Here is a 14,901-nt window from a genome sequence, read left to right as displayed (position 1 = left end):
CCCCCTACAGCATGCCTGACAAGACCACTGAATACCCCGCTACAGCATGCCTGACAAGACCACTGCAGCACCTCCTACAGCATGCCTGACAAGACCACTGCAGCCCCCTACAGCATGCCTGACAAGACCACTGCAGCCCCCTACAGCATGCCTGACAAGACCATCTGCGGGCCTGCCAGGTGCTGGCAATGGGATGCCTCCCACCTGAGACTGGAGAGTGCGGCAGGGCAGAAAGGAGCTAGCTGCCCGGAACCAAACTTCCTCCGAAAGTCCTGGCAGGAAACGAGACCCAATGGGTGTTTAAGAGCTAAGATCCATCAGCCTGGTGGGGTACCAAGGTTGGAGTGATGGCTGTCTTTGAGAAAGGTGGGGTGAGTATGTGTGCACTTAAGCAATGTGCACGGTGATACTCTTATATGCGGGAGAAACTGTTTCCTCTAGGCATGCATGTTATTATCTGTTCAAAGAAAGAACTCTTAAAAATGCCCAACAACTTGAAAATATGCTCAGATTCTAGCTATAAATAAATATCTAAAAGTTTGTGGAAAAATTCTATTATCTTTTCAATTCCATTTTCCATGAACTTTTTCAAGTTCTCACTATCACTATACATACAAACAGCCTCCTAACCCTCAGTGTTGTGAAGATGAAATGAGAGAGTACAGGAAGAGCCTGTCACACACACACACACACACACACACACACACACACACACACACACTCACGCAGTCTGTTTTCCTAGTTCGTAACGAAAACAAAGTTCTAGCGCACTAGAGCTACGCGCCATGTTGGAACCAACACCTACTCATTGATGGAATGGTAGAGCTTTGCTATACCCTGGTGAGTCCAGTCTTTACCCAGTTGTGGGAGAATCTGTCCCAAAGCATCAGACCTAAGAAGAGGGTGAAAAGAGGAAAAGGTATTAGGAATCAATTGTACAAAGCCAAGATTTTCCCCTACTTGGTTAAGTATGAGCTGCCAATCAATGTTTGGCGGGCTGGGGGTCCAGTGTACAGCAGCAACTGTCATGCTTGGGCAGCTGCCCATCCACAGACATGCGTCTATGAGTGGAATCAAACTTGAGAGCCAGACGGTCACTTTCAGAAATTACTTACAACCACACACCTGCTTTTTCTTTTTCCTAATCTCAACAGCTTCTTGCATCAGAATTTAGAAACCATAAAATGAAATCTTTCCTAAGAAATTATTTTCTATTGTCCATCCAGCTTCTCGTATGGATTGTGCTTGGGATGTGTCAATGCAGTGTTTGCAAACTACCCTAAAGACCAGATGGCTGGACTGAGGAGTCCCATCTACCACCTCGAGTCTGTCCACCTCCCGGATAATGGGCAGTGCTTACTTGGTTATGGTCCCATCGATATCTGAAATGATGACCTTGTCATTCCAGTTCCACAGGTAAATGGTTCCTGCACAGCGGCATGTACCTTGATACTGGGTGGTGATACTAAACACAACATCATTTGGCCCATCTTGGAGCTTCAGTTTTGCCTTTTATAAAAGGTATACGAATAAAGAAAAACAGTTGAAAATTTTATAGTTTGGAACAGAGTTGAATATGTATAAAAATTATAACCAGTGTTATAATTTCCATCTGTGCCTGAGCATATGATTGAATGGTTGGGCCAATCATCCAGCAAAATGTTTGGGATTCCAAGAGACTTTCCTGAACATACACACAAAAAGCCCTCACTGCTCTTCCTCCACACCTGAGTGCCACTGCACTACCTTCACATGGAAAATGGATAGAATACAGGGAGGAAGAACTAAATAAGGGACAGCTGTGTTTAATTGAAAAAGTAACATTTCCCCACTGCTGTAGCTCCTAAGAAAAAGTACTGGGCAGGCAGTGTTAAGATTCAGAGAACCATGATGGAAGATTCAGACTCCTAGAGTCATCTACGATTAACCAGAGATAGGGCAGGGGTCTTCCACTATATGAAAGTGTTCACAGCATGCACTGCACAGCAAGTGTAAGGCTCGTAACTGGGACAGACTGAGGAAGTAGCTCATCAAACTATACTGCAACTGGAACAAACCACACTGGGAGCTCCCATGACTCACGATCTGCTCCGAGGAGAGTCTGAGAGACTTCTTGTAAGAGGTTGTGTTGCCATGGATCAGGCGCTCCCCAGGAATCGGGTCCACTTTGATGGATTCTTCAAGCTCTTGAGACGCCTCATCACTTGATGAGTCATCTTCAGACAGTCTAGACAACACCAAACCAGTTAAACTATAATTTTACATAAATAATGTGTGCTTTATACACTTTTGCCAGTCATACGGCCCCTTAGTATGTGTGGCTAAGTTACTGATGCAATCATATGGCACTGCAGAGGCAGTGGGACATTGTACTGAGAACTTTCATTTAAGATCAGGAAAAGATAGACATCCTAAAGCATCATGTAGGTTCCTGAAATGGATCTACCAATCCATTGTAAGGATGGGAAGAATTACTCCCTTGCCATTCTCCCATGTCCACAGTTTTTTTGCCTGAAATAGTCATATTAAGTGATAAGGCCAATCTTACGTTCTCCTCTCATAACTTTCTGGCTTTGACTTGCTGCTTTTGGCTAGGACCATGACTGAATGCTAATATGATGGTGGGTGTGTGCCGTGGAGTCGGTTCCGACTCATATAGTATAGTGACCCTGCATAGGGTTTCCGAGGCTGTCAGTCTTTACGGGAGCAGAAAGCCTCAACTTTTTCCCACGGAACGGTTGGTGGATTCAAACTGCTGACGTAATGGTTAGCAGTCCAAGGCGTAACCCACTACGCCACCAGATCTCTTGGTCTACTATTATCCTTCTGATTCTTGCCAAAAAAGATTGTGTACTTTAAAAGGTACAAATGAACATAAATATGACAAGTTCAGATTTTAAAAAACATTAAGACAGGTTTAATATATCCCTTAAAAAGAGTAAAGGCTCAAAGAGACTACTAAATAAAACAATTAGAGAATGGAAGAACGAACTTGTTTAGGGAAAATAAAAAACAGGGCAGAAGCAAGAACCAGGTATATATGGGGGGAAAGGAGCCACTTCAAAGAACATGTGGAAAAATGGAACAAAAAGATAATGGATTTTTTTCCCCACAAACTTTCTGAAGCCCCCTCACACAGTGAGCAACTCTTTTCAAGGCCAGCCAACGGAAACGTCCCAAGAGGTGTTACTTCTTCCACATAACTGAATGTTTAAGGGCATACTCCAGCCAATCCTTGAGATTCTTTTTTAGATCTCCCTTGTGTACTTGATACAAGGTGAGGGAACAGAGACACAGTGGTCTGACATATCTTCCATTAGCTCTTTCTCAGTCTTACATAAGCCACTTATTATCATGTGTACTGTGATAAGACAAAGAGGATTCTGACTATGAATTAAACGAACGGCCACAGCAGAGTAGCCCAAGTGAAGTGAACCATGGAGGAAGGACGAGGTGCTCCTACCTGGCACTGGCTTGCTCCTGAGCGCTTGATGGTAGGTCGCTGGCTTGTTGTGCCTCGGATTTTCCCTCCTTGGCCTCTGGCAGCTGGAACAGCAAGAAACTAAAAATGGCACCACACAATTTTTTTCTACTGACAAGCAAAAATTCATCAGCAATCCTTTCCAGGAAAGAACATAACTGCAGTCTGATCAACCTAGAAATGCCCAAGAAACAGACTTCTCTAGCTTGAGCCAAAGGATAGAAACTTGAGAAAAAGTTATAGGTTTCTGTGCAAAAGTCTGTCGCCCACAAAGCCAAAAGTAAAAGATCATCGTATTTCAAGGCACAAAATTCAATATGGCAGTCCCACTTGTCAGGGTCCCTGTCCCTGGCAGAACTGAAGTGACTGCTGCTCCTCCTCCCTAGTGAGGGAAGGCCTGGGGGCAGGAGAGGATGCTGACAGGGACTGCCGCACTGCACGCACTGGGGTCGTTCTGTCCTGTGAGGAATATATACACCTCCCCAGGCCCTCTTTTTCCAGAGGCCTTGGGAAATCAAGGTTTGAGTTACTACTTTGTTTGGTGTAGTTCTTTGGGTGAACCTGTCTTGTTAGTAGTTTGCTAAAAGAGATTTTGGCTATCTGTATCTGAAGTAACCTATAGGAAGATAAAAAGGTATCGGACAGGTAATGTGGTGGAAAGAGACTGGCTTTGGAGTCAAGATTCAAGGTGGGCTCCCAGGTCTATACCCCATCAATTATGCCAAGCCAGTGAACTACTTCAGCTCTTTGTACCAAATCTTCCTTACTAGTACAATGGGAAGTCATATGTCCATGCTTCTGAGCAGGTGTAAAACCTAAAGGCATTATATATAAGACACAGCACAGTGTCTCCACAGACTAACTGCTCAAAACGCTGTCATCATCATACTATAGCAACAGACATAGCCCCGGTGACTTTCCTGATCTTGGAAACAAGCTGATCTAGATAAACGAAGAATATCCTTCCTTCAGCCCATAGAAATGACTTCCTCTAGGTGTGTTACCTGTTTGGTCATGCTTTCTCTCTTCCGCCAAAACCACCATCGACCAGATTTCTTTGGCATCTTATCTTTGACCCAGGACTCGACTGTTGCCTAGAAACCACCAAACTGAATGGTTAGTCTGGGCAGGCTCTCAGTCAGCACAATCTTTCCTAGCAGTAGCCTGCGTGGGTACCTCTCCACACTGCCCAGATCCTGGAACGTTTTACCACCCCTGAAAGATGACACCCTACTTTCAGAGCAGAACGGGGTCTGAGTGAGGGTAAGGCTGTGAGGAGTTGCTCTGTGTCTGTTCCCATGTTCTACACAACTGGTGCACTTGCCACAATTTAATCTGATCTCCTGAGCTCATTCTGTTTTCCCGCTTCTTTCCACATTAGTAAGAGAAAAACTTGTTCCCTTCTTTCTGTATTTAATTTATAGTTACTATCTAAAACCTCTCAACTTTTATATATACTAAAAACCTAACAAACACATCTAATAACAGAAACTAATGAAAGTGACAGACTGGCTACTTATCTACATTTTGACATTTTTAACATTAGATAATTTGAGGGTGAGCTATTATGGACCTTTTACAACAGTTAAGATTAAACTCAAGGAAGACTTTGAAGAAGCACCCAGTTTAGAAATCTGCACACATGACTTTTTATACACGCTGTGTTGTAGACAGTTTCAAAAGGGCAATAAAGGACGGCTCATCTCACCTTAGGCAAACTCTTCTGGAATACTTGCAAGCTAAGAATCATGGGAGCAGCCAAAGCCCAGTTATAGTAACTAGAGAAACAAAAGTCATGCAGAACATCATTACACATATCACTCCCCACTGAGGAAAGGAATAGAAACAACAGGCAAATTGCCTTTTCTTTTCAGTAAAAAGTATGGCTTCATTTTTTGTCACATGAGTAATCTTTGCATCATCCAAACAAATTTCTCTGGACAGAGAAACAGTAAAATCTATAAAACAGAAAAATACCATTTCAATGCCTCATTTAAAAGTAAAAATAAAGCTGAGGCTTCACTTTCACTTCAAAGTCATTATCCATTAGTTCGTTTAGATGAGATAACATAGTTTAGAGAAAAAAACAAAACACCCCAGTTAAAACAACACTTGGGGAAAACACTGCAGAAATACGTAAGCATTTAAAAGCAGGAATGACTTACCGGTTATATATCCGTATCACTAGATTAGGGTTATCTATAAGTCCAGGGTTTTCTGCAAATTCGTGGTAAGTAATGATATGCTCCATGAATTTTTCTGCAATGTAAAATAATAATGACCAATTTGACTAGAGGCTATATATGAACTCTCATATGAGATTATCCTAACACATTGCAAGGGATTATAGAATTAAATAAAACAAGTCTTTTTATTATATCCATTGGATCTCCATCTCCCACCTTCCTTTTATTTTTTTCAGGACCAGAAAGAACACTTCTTTTTCATCCTCCCTCTCTTTTAGGAAAAACAGATTACAGATGTGGTGAGACACATATACAACAACTGTAGTGAAAAACTCAGCTTTCATTCTCATCAGAGGGGAAACTCTTCATTAGTGAAGCAACTCCTTAACAAGGTGGCAGGCTGTAATAGGCAAAGGAACCAAAACGTATTTTACAATTGCTTGGGAAAAAAACTATCAACAATGTAATTTGGTTCAGCGTCTATAACACAGAAAGGCCAAAGTTCTTACAGAGTAAATGAGGACTTCCCAGGAACGGCACCTTGGTCATAACCTGCAGGCTGGCAGATCCAGGCTAACAGAAATTTCTGACTTGTTCATTCTTCCAGGTAGTCTACTATTTCCTTTTATCAGACAATTCAGCCTCCTTCAATAATGAATTCTATCAGACTAAGTGATTTATAAAACAAAAGCATAAATATACTTTTCTATCACTATAAATACACAAATAGATGCTGCCATTGGGTGCTAACTCATAAACACCCTATGAACAACAGAAAACAGTGCCTAATTCTATGTCATTCACACAATCCTTATTTTATTTGGTCCTACTTTTGCAGCCTTCTGACTCAGTCCATCTTGTTAAGAGTCTTCTGTTTTTCACTGACTCTCTAACTTTACTGAGCAAGATCCTTTTTCAGGGTCTAGAACCTGCGGTTAACATGTTCAGAGTACATGAGATAAATGTTAAAAGTACATTCTAAGAAGCATTTGGCTATACTTCTTCCAAAACAAATCTGTTTGTTCTTCTGTTCACAGTATAATGGTCTTTGCCAATACCATAATTCAATGCATCCATTCTTCAGTTTTCCTTACTGCCTAGCTTTTGCATGCATATGAAGTGATTAAATAAATTGTAAATAACATGGCTTGGGTTAGGTGCACCTCAGTCCTAAAAGTGACATCTTTGTTCTATAACACTTTAAAGAGGTCTTTTGCAAAAGATTTGCCCAATGAAATCATCATTTGATTTTCTGACTGCTGCCTCCATGAGCATTGATGGTGGATCCAAGAAAAAGGAAATCCTTGACAATTTCAATCTTTTCTCTGTTTATCATGATGCTGCTCACTGGTCCAGTGGTAACGGTTTTTGTTTCCATTATGTTGAGGTATAATGCATACTGAAGTCTGTAGCCACAGATGTTCACCAGTAACTACTTCAAATCAAGTTTTCTTTGCTTTCAGAAGCAAGGCTGTCATCTACATTTTCTAGGTTGTTAATGAGTCTTCCTGAAACCACATTCTTCATATACTACAGCTTCTTAGGTTACTGACAAGTACATGAATAAGTATGGTGAAAGGATACAAACCTGCTGCACACCTTCTCTGATTTTAGATGACATAGTGTATATCTCCTTGTTCTGTTGAAACAATTGCTTCTTGGTCTATGTACAGCTTCCACATAAGCACAATTTAACGTCTGAAATTCCCATGTTTCACGTTAACCATAATTTGTTATGATCCACACAGTTGAATGTCTTTACATAGTCAATAAAACACAGGTAAACATCTTTCTAGTAATTTTTGTTTTCCAGCCAATATCCATCTGACATCAGCATTGATATCCCTAGTTCCATGTTCCCTTCTGAATCCAGCTTGGAATTTCTAGCAGTTCCCTGTCAATGTACTCACTACATATAGTGAGGGTTAATGAAGATTTAAAAAAAAAAACATCTGACCTTTCTCTGGCTTTTCACTTTTCTAAAAAACATTGTACTGTGTTTTCGGTAAAAGTTTATACAGTTTACACAGCACATTAAGATCCCATTTGACAATTTCTATAAAACTATAAAATGTATTCAGTGACATTTGGCTAACATTTTCTTGTTGCGTTCAGTGCTGTCGTGTCGATTCTGACCTATAGCGACCCTGTACAGGGTTTCCGAGGAGGTAAATCTTTACGGGAGCAGAAAGCCTCATCTTTCTCTCATGGAACTGCTGGTAGTTTTGAACTGCTGACCTTGAGATTAGCAGTCCAATTTGTAACCATTACGCGACCAGAGCTCCTTGGCTAACATCTTACATAGCATTATTTCCATTCTGGTTGTTCTATTACCAGCAATCGTTTCCCTGACTCCTTGTCTTCTCTTTGCTTTAAAGTAAGTGATGACCATTTGTTCTCATATTAAAAACAAAGGAGCTCTTAAGGGTGACAGTATTTATTTGATGAGCCAATCTAATATTTAGCTAAAGATGACTTCAAGGAATAGTTTAGGTTCAAGACTTAAGGTATACCTCAGGGCGATAGTCTCAGGGATTCTTCCAGTCCCAACTGGCTTGTGAAGACTTTATAAGACTTTGAGTTTTGTTATACATTTTGCTCCTATTCTATCGGCCCTCATCAGTACGGTGAGTAATGGTAGATGGACACCACCTAGTCCTGGTCAGAGTAGACGAGATGGAGGTTCGAGTATACTTAGTTTCTTCTTCGAGACTTTGGTTGTTTTCATTTTCCCTTACTCCAGACATGAGACCAATAATTATATCTTACTGAGTCATCTGGGGCTGGGTGTGGTGCTGCAGGAGTAAGCACTGGACTACTATCCACAAGGTCAACGGTTTAAGCCCACCAATCACGTCCTTAAAAACCCTATGCAGTGATGAGTCAGAACTGATTTGATGGCACTTAACGAGAACTGACATATCTAGTTGTATCCCCAGAAAAAAGCTATTGGCTATAACACACTCTTAATTTCTTGTATTACATAAAACAAACAGAATTAACATATGGAGAAGAAAGACACCTAATGAGTATCCTGTAACGCTAAACTAAAGAAATGAAGGAAAGCCCGGTTCAGAGGTTGTCACAGGCATGCTATGCTGGCTTCCCTTCCTGGGAGCATGAGCGAAAACATGAAGGTACTAGTGCCATAAAGAAAATCTTCTGTTAGAGGAAAACCAACCAAGGCCCATTACCCAAATTGACAGAATACTAAAATGAGCTTATTTTAAACTGGTAAATCCAACAGAGATAGAAGGTGGGGTAAACGCACATGTGATGTGGTGCTCAGCCCATAATCAAAGTTCCTGAACCATTCAGCTAAGGCTCTTCCCATACTCAGAAACCAGCTGTACTCTCCAGGGCCAATTCTCAAGCCTGAGACAGAAATTTAGCCCTTGTACTTTTTGCCAGAAAGCCCATTTATTCAGTAGACAACACTGTTCTTCAACATCAGACTTCTGGCACTTGCGTCTAAAACCCAAAACTTTCGAGGAGGGCAGTTGGCTTCCATCCCACAGACATTTCACAACTCCACAGATGTGCTTGACCCTGGCTGCCTCGCACATAGGACAGCCATGAATCTTCTCAAGTATGAAGGGCCTTCAGGGCACATGATTCACCATGATGTTTATATTGACCTACTCCACAGAAGTGCCTTCAATGTGGCCTTAAGAGTCTGATAATGTGGCGCTGTGGGATAAGCACTGGACAGCAAGGTCCATGGTTCACATCCACCAGCTGCTCCTCAGAAACCCTATACAGGGTTGCTATGAGTCAGAATCACCTCGATGGCACGTACAACAACTTGTTACTCAAACAAGGTTACTGAAGAATCTAAATACCCAGGAACAGCTAAAAAGTGCTTGTTATGTTGGGAGGCTTTCAAATTAAGTGGCTTCTGAAGTCAAAACAGGGCCCAAAACAGGACATACCTTTGGAAATGTCTCCATTCTCATTGAGGCCCCCGCAAAGTGAGAGGGTGACATCAGGTAAGTCCATGGCAGAATCAGAGAGGCACTCGGTACCACTGTCCGCAGCTGCACTTCCCACAGACTGTGGAGACTGGGAGCCAGAGAGTGTGTCCAACTCAGGCCACTGCCGGGAACCTGGGTCTGATTCACTGGGGCAAAGGATAGGGAGAAAAGAATTTGCCTTATTACTACTTCTTGTACCTCTAGCTTACTATTTGGTTCTCCGGGGACTTGAACCAAATAACATATCCCCTAAAGAGCAGCAGACTGACTTAAAATCAGATCAGTTTTTCTTAAGGTAGTGCGCCTCAATGACACTACTGAGGAATTCACTGTTACAAAATCACTATGGTCATTCACAAGAAAGAATGCACACATGTCAACTAGAGCCTTACTGATTTTAATTAAAGTAAAAGTTACAAGCATTTATTTATACTTCCATGATGAAATGATGGGGTAATTTAGAAAACTATGATGTTTGGAAACCTTTTTATCCTAACTTCATAGAAAAAAATGTGATACCATATATATCCTGTAGAAAATTACTGTTGTCTAAGGCTGTATTATTACTATTTTTTTAATTTTTTATTGTGATTTGCATTAAAGTTCACAGAGCAAATTGGTTTTCCATTCAACAGTTCATCCATATCTTGTTTTGTGACACTGGTAGCAATCCCCACAATCCAATAGACCTCTTACCACTTCCTCCCTGTGTTATCATTTCCATTTCTCCCTTTTTCCTATCTATTCCTGCCTTCAAGTTTTATCCCTAGTGATCTCTTACGGCTGACTGTTCCAAGGAGGGTGTTCTTCCTTGATGCTATTTACTGTTCACCCTATAGACTTGTCCATTGCTTGGCTGCAAGCTGAACCACTGGGGAGAGTTCAGTTTGGCTGTATTTATTTTGTTATTTCACAAAACAGAAGAAGAAATTAACCAAGAGAAAATTCTCAAGATAGGCCCACACAAAAAAAAAAAGGAAACTGAGAAATAATTTGGAAGTGAACTGTTTTTACACCAGGGTTCAAACTGGTGCACTAGTTCTAACTGTTGCTGAGAATTTTCCTTTTTACTCCAGATGAACTGTAATAGAATCTACATTTTAACAACATCCCCAGGTATGCCTAAGAATCTTAGTATACACATAAGAATCACCTGGAGGCCTGTTGGTAAGTGCCCTTCCAGCCCATAGTGACCCTGTATAGGGTTTCTGAGGAGTAGAAGATGAGCTTGAACCACCGACCTTGAGGTTCAGAGCGACTTTACAGTCCAGTGCATTAACCTACAATGCCACACCAGGATTTCACCTGGAGGCCTATAAAAATCACGTGGGGACCTTGCTAAAATGTAGATTCTGATTCAGCATCTCTTGGGTGATGGTGACTGTGTCTGACTCACAGCGATCCTGTTTAGCCATTCCAAGGCTGTAAATCTTTACAGAGCAAAAAGCTTTGTCTTTCTCCCCAAGAGGGACTGATGACCTTATAGTTAGCAGTCCAACTCGTAACTTACTATGCTACCAGGGATCCTGTATCTGAGTGGTGGTGGTGGTGATTATGTGCTGTGGAGTCAGTTCTGACTCACAGCAACCCTGTATAGGGTTTCTGAGGCTATGAATCTTTACGGGAGCAGAAAGCCTCATCTTTCTCACGTGAAACAGCTGGTAATTTCGAACTGCTGACCTTGTGGCTTGCAGCCCGATTCGTAACTACTACATCAGTATATCAGAGTTTATCTGAGTAGGAAGGCAAATTCTCAGCAAATGGTAGAACAAGAATGAACCAATCTGAAGTCCAGTTTCACTAGTGAAAGCCAAAAGCTAAAGATAAGGCTATTCAGTATTTTTATTATTCTAGACAAGGCACAAAAACCAGGTTTCAGAAGGTGATTAGAAGGGAAGTCTTTTGTACTAAAATACACACTTAAGAGAAAAAGGACAAGGAAATGCCCTCTTGGGTCTCTCACTCAAAAATGCTTACTACGCTACATCCTGTGAATGGAGATTTAATATTATGTTCAAAATAATTTAATGTTTGGTTAAAAAACAAATCAATGCATGTGATCCAGTGAAATTGGCATGATCTTTAAGAAAACTAGAGAGCTATGTCAAAAGCTGTTAGGTCTTGCATTTGAGCTAATCACAGATTCAGATTTTAACTCTCAGCAGCAATGCAGACCCACACTGCAAGACTGCTGTTAGTCAAGGAGCTCAGCTAGCATAATGGTTACAGTTGGGCTACCAGCCTCAAGGTCACCAGTTTGAAACTACCAGCCGTTCCATGGTGGAAAGATGAGGCTTTCTGCTCCTGGAAAGATTTGCAGCCTTGGAAACCTATGCAGGGTCGCTATAAGTCAGAACTGACTCCACGGCTTACCACCACCACCATTAACTGGATCAATGTTATTAAGTGCAAATGTTTGCTCGCTTCACTGGAAAAGGCAAAAACGGCCAAAGCAATGTAAAACAGCAAAATCTGCTACAATGCTGTGGGGTTAAGGGGCAAGGCCAATCCCCGGGAAAAACTCGTTTTCTCCTCCTCCCAGACACATGGCTTTCACAACTGCCCCTGCAGTGAGGGTGGCCACAGGGCTGACTATATGGCCAAGCATTTGATGTGAGCAGCAGTGGTGCAGTTTGCCCTCTTCCAAGTCTGGCTCATGGAAACCTCCCACGTGTGATTAGTTCTCCTTCCTCTGTGGGCCACAAATAGTGGACTACAGGAATGGTAGAGCCTAAAATTGAAGGAGCCTGCATCCAGAATCCTGTGTAAAAGGTCTCCCACCAAACTCCAGGACTGAAAATGTCACATGAGTGAGAAATAAAGACCAACTGTGGTTAAGTGCCCGAGATCTTGGACTTCATTAGTTACAGGAGCTGGTGTTACTCCAACCAGTACAGCATCAAAATGCATGAAGGACACCATCTGAGCAACCCACAGTGAAAGTCAGAGTGATGTGATGTATAGTAAGATGCAACTATAATTACAAATACGGGATATTTAGTAGTAGAGATGACAATGATTATGACAATAACTAATGCTTACAGGCATTAGAAGTCTCACTATCTTTCAGTATTTAAGAAATGTCTCCAGGAATAATCAGCTCATGGGGATTGGCTCAGTGAATGGACAATGACCCTATCAATCAAATGATAACAGACCATCACAGTAAGGTCCCATCAGGTGAGTTGTCTCCTCATTTTTAAAAAAGGGATCTTAAAAATACAGTATTAAATGTTTAAAAATGGAAAATCAAAGTGTTAATTCCAGTTTACCTTTTAACTTTCCTGTTGTAAGAAGAAGAAAAAAATGAAGCAGTTTCAGTTTTCTCATTCTGAAAAATTCAACTATTATTTCAAATGAAGTAAATATTTTGAGATCAATTTGGGGCACAGAGTAATGAAGGATTCTAAGGACCTTCCAAAAAGTCTGAAAAATCTTTGTCAATCTTCTCTTGACTCTGAATGGAATACATACATAACTAGGTTTCTCAATAATTCATGTAAAACGATTAATTATATGTACCTACATCTCCTTGGAAACCCTATAAGGGTCGCTATGGGTTGGAATTGACTCAACGGCACTTGACAACAACATCAGTATATCAAAATCTAATAGTACATCCACAGGGAAAAGTACACTGTGTTTTGTAATCATAGGGTATCCTAACGGAATTCCCTTCAGAATAGAATTGAACTTGGGAAAACAGTATAAAAGTATCAAATTTGTTTGAGGCTTCAGAGTTATTCAAAGGGAAAAACCAGGAGGGAGGGAACAAATGACAAAGGGTGAGGTCTGCAGAGATGGGGGAACACAGAGAAGCTGGAAAGAGTCAAGCCCAGGCCCAAGTCTGAGTTAACCAAAAGAGAAAACATCCTCTGTAAAATGCTTTCAAATAAGTGAAGATATATTACTTTTGAAAACACTTAATGTATGAAACAAAAGCTAGACAATTTTCCCTAGAATGGTGAGCTTACATCTGTGACTGTAAAAAGTGCCTATCTGAAGCTGGAGTCATTCTAACCCCTTCTGTAGGTTTGTACTAGCACACCCCTCTCCTTACTACACTGAAAACAGCTTCATAAACAGAGGATGAATTTCAAATAGCTACAGTCAACAATAAGGAGCTCTGGTGGCATAGGGGTTACAAATGGGGCTGCTAACCTCAAAGTCAGCAGTTCGAATCTACCAGCTGTTCCATAGGAGAAAGGTGAGGCTTTCTGCTCCTGTAAAGATTTACAGCCTCAGAACCGACTCCACAGCATATAACAAAGTAACAGCCAAACAGCACATGCACTTCCTATCCCTGAAGCAACCATCAGGTTTAGTCAATGGGCACCAGCACTTCACTCCTTTTCCTCTGATGACATGCTCTGCTCTGGAAACAACTAGGATTTTCTAGCTGCTCACCATCACATTATGAAACACACTACCTTTTAGGAAAATAGAGGGCAGCAACTTCAGGTTCCAGGGCCTTTAAGTCATCTAGGTAAATATCATCAGGTCCCTGGTGCTGGCTTCTCTTGTGGACACCTGTTTTGATTTAAAAAAACAAAACAGAGACAAAAACTTGGTTATTTGGATTCTTTCGAGGTGTCAACTAGCCTTATCATGTGTGCTGAGTCTCCTTTACCCATGTCAGTGTAAGAGCTGCACAGAGTTAAGACAAGTAAGAGTTGTTCAATGAACACAAGCTGAAGAATTCATCTTTTCATTTGATATTCCATGAGTAATCCTAGCCCCTAAATTATTTATATTTGATAGTGAAAGTTTTTATTATGTTTATTTATAGGTAAGAACAAACGAAACCAAATTCAATGCAATCACTTGCATCAAGAATGAGACTATTATTTTAAAACTCACTTGCTCAAAGGTTGTTAGGGAAAAAGATATTCATATGGCACCAAAGCATCAACCCAAAGATTACAATCTAATTGCAAAAGGATAAAAATCCTTTATAAAGCAGAAATCTGGCAGACAACCTCATAGACAAGGGAACAAATGCAGCATCATTAGTAATGGGATGAAGTATGAAGTATCCAACAGATTCCATACAGTGATCTTTAATTATAACAAAACACATTTAATTCACATCTAATGAAGCCTTCTGAGCACCCACTGTAGCAGCCACCTACCTTAAGTGGCCTATTGCAAAGTCTGAACTGAGGTGTGCCAAATGTGTTAAGAAATATGTATGACACACTGGATTAAGATTTCTTATATTAAAAAAACAAAAACAGAATGAAAAAATATCTCTCAATAA

The 14,901-nt window shown here is 40.9% G+C and overlaps 1 protein-coding gene across 1 annotated transcript in view; it reads right to left on the bottom strand.

Annotated features, from left to right (window-relative positions):
- LPIN2 (lipin 2) overlaps positions 1 to 14,901 on the bottom strand; it is a 38,152-nt gene that overhangs the window by 3,736 nt on the left and 19,515 nt on the right. The window contains exons 7-15 of the mRNA XM_006867272.1: positions 14,072 to 14,171; positions 9,600 to 9,787; positions 5,647 to 5,740; positions 5,190 to 5,259; positions 4,486 to 4,575; positions 3,464 to 3,546; positions 2,083 to 2,227; positions 1,361 to 1,509; positions 806 to 892 (exon numbers count right to left, since the gene is read on the bottom strand). Of these exons, the coding sequence (XP_006867334.1) occupies positions 806 to 892; positions 1,361 to 1,509; positions 2,083 to 2,227; positions 3,464 to 3,546; positions 4,486 to 4,575; positions 5,190 to 5,259; positions 5,647 to 5,740; positions 9,600 to 9,787; positions 14,072 to 14,171 (1,006 nt within the window). The remainder of the gene's footprint in view (positions 1 to 805; positions 893 to 1,360; positions 1,510 to 2,082; positions 2,228 to 3,463; positions 3,547 to 4,485; positions 4,576 to 5,189; positions 5,260 to 5,646; positions 5,741 to 9,599; positions 9,788 to 14,071; positions 14,172 to 14,901) is intronic.

Source organism: Chrysochloris asiatica, unplaced genomic scaffold (assembly GCF_000296735.1).
Source record: "Chrysochloris asiatica unplaced genomic scaffold, ChrAsi1.0 scaffold00103, whole genome shotgun sequence".
In the NCBI taxonomy this organism is placed as follows: Eukaryota; Metazoa; Chordata; class Mammalia; order Afrosoricida; family Chrysochloridae; genus Chrysochloris; species Chrysochloris asiatica.
Note: the sequence above shows the minus strand (reverse complement) of the source record. Positions and strands in the feature narration are given on the sequence as shown.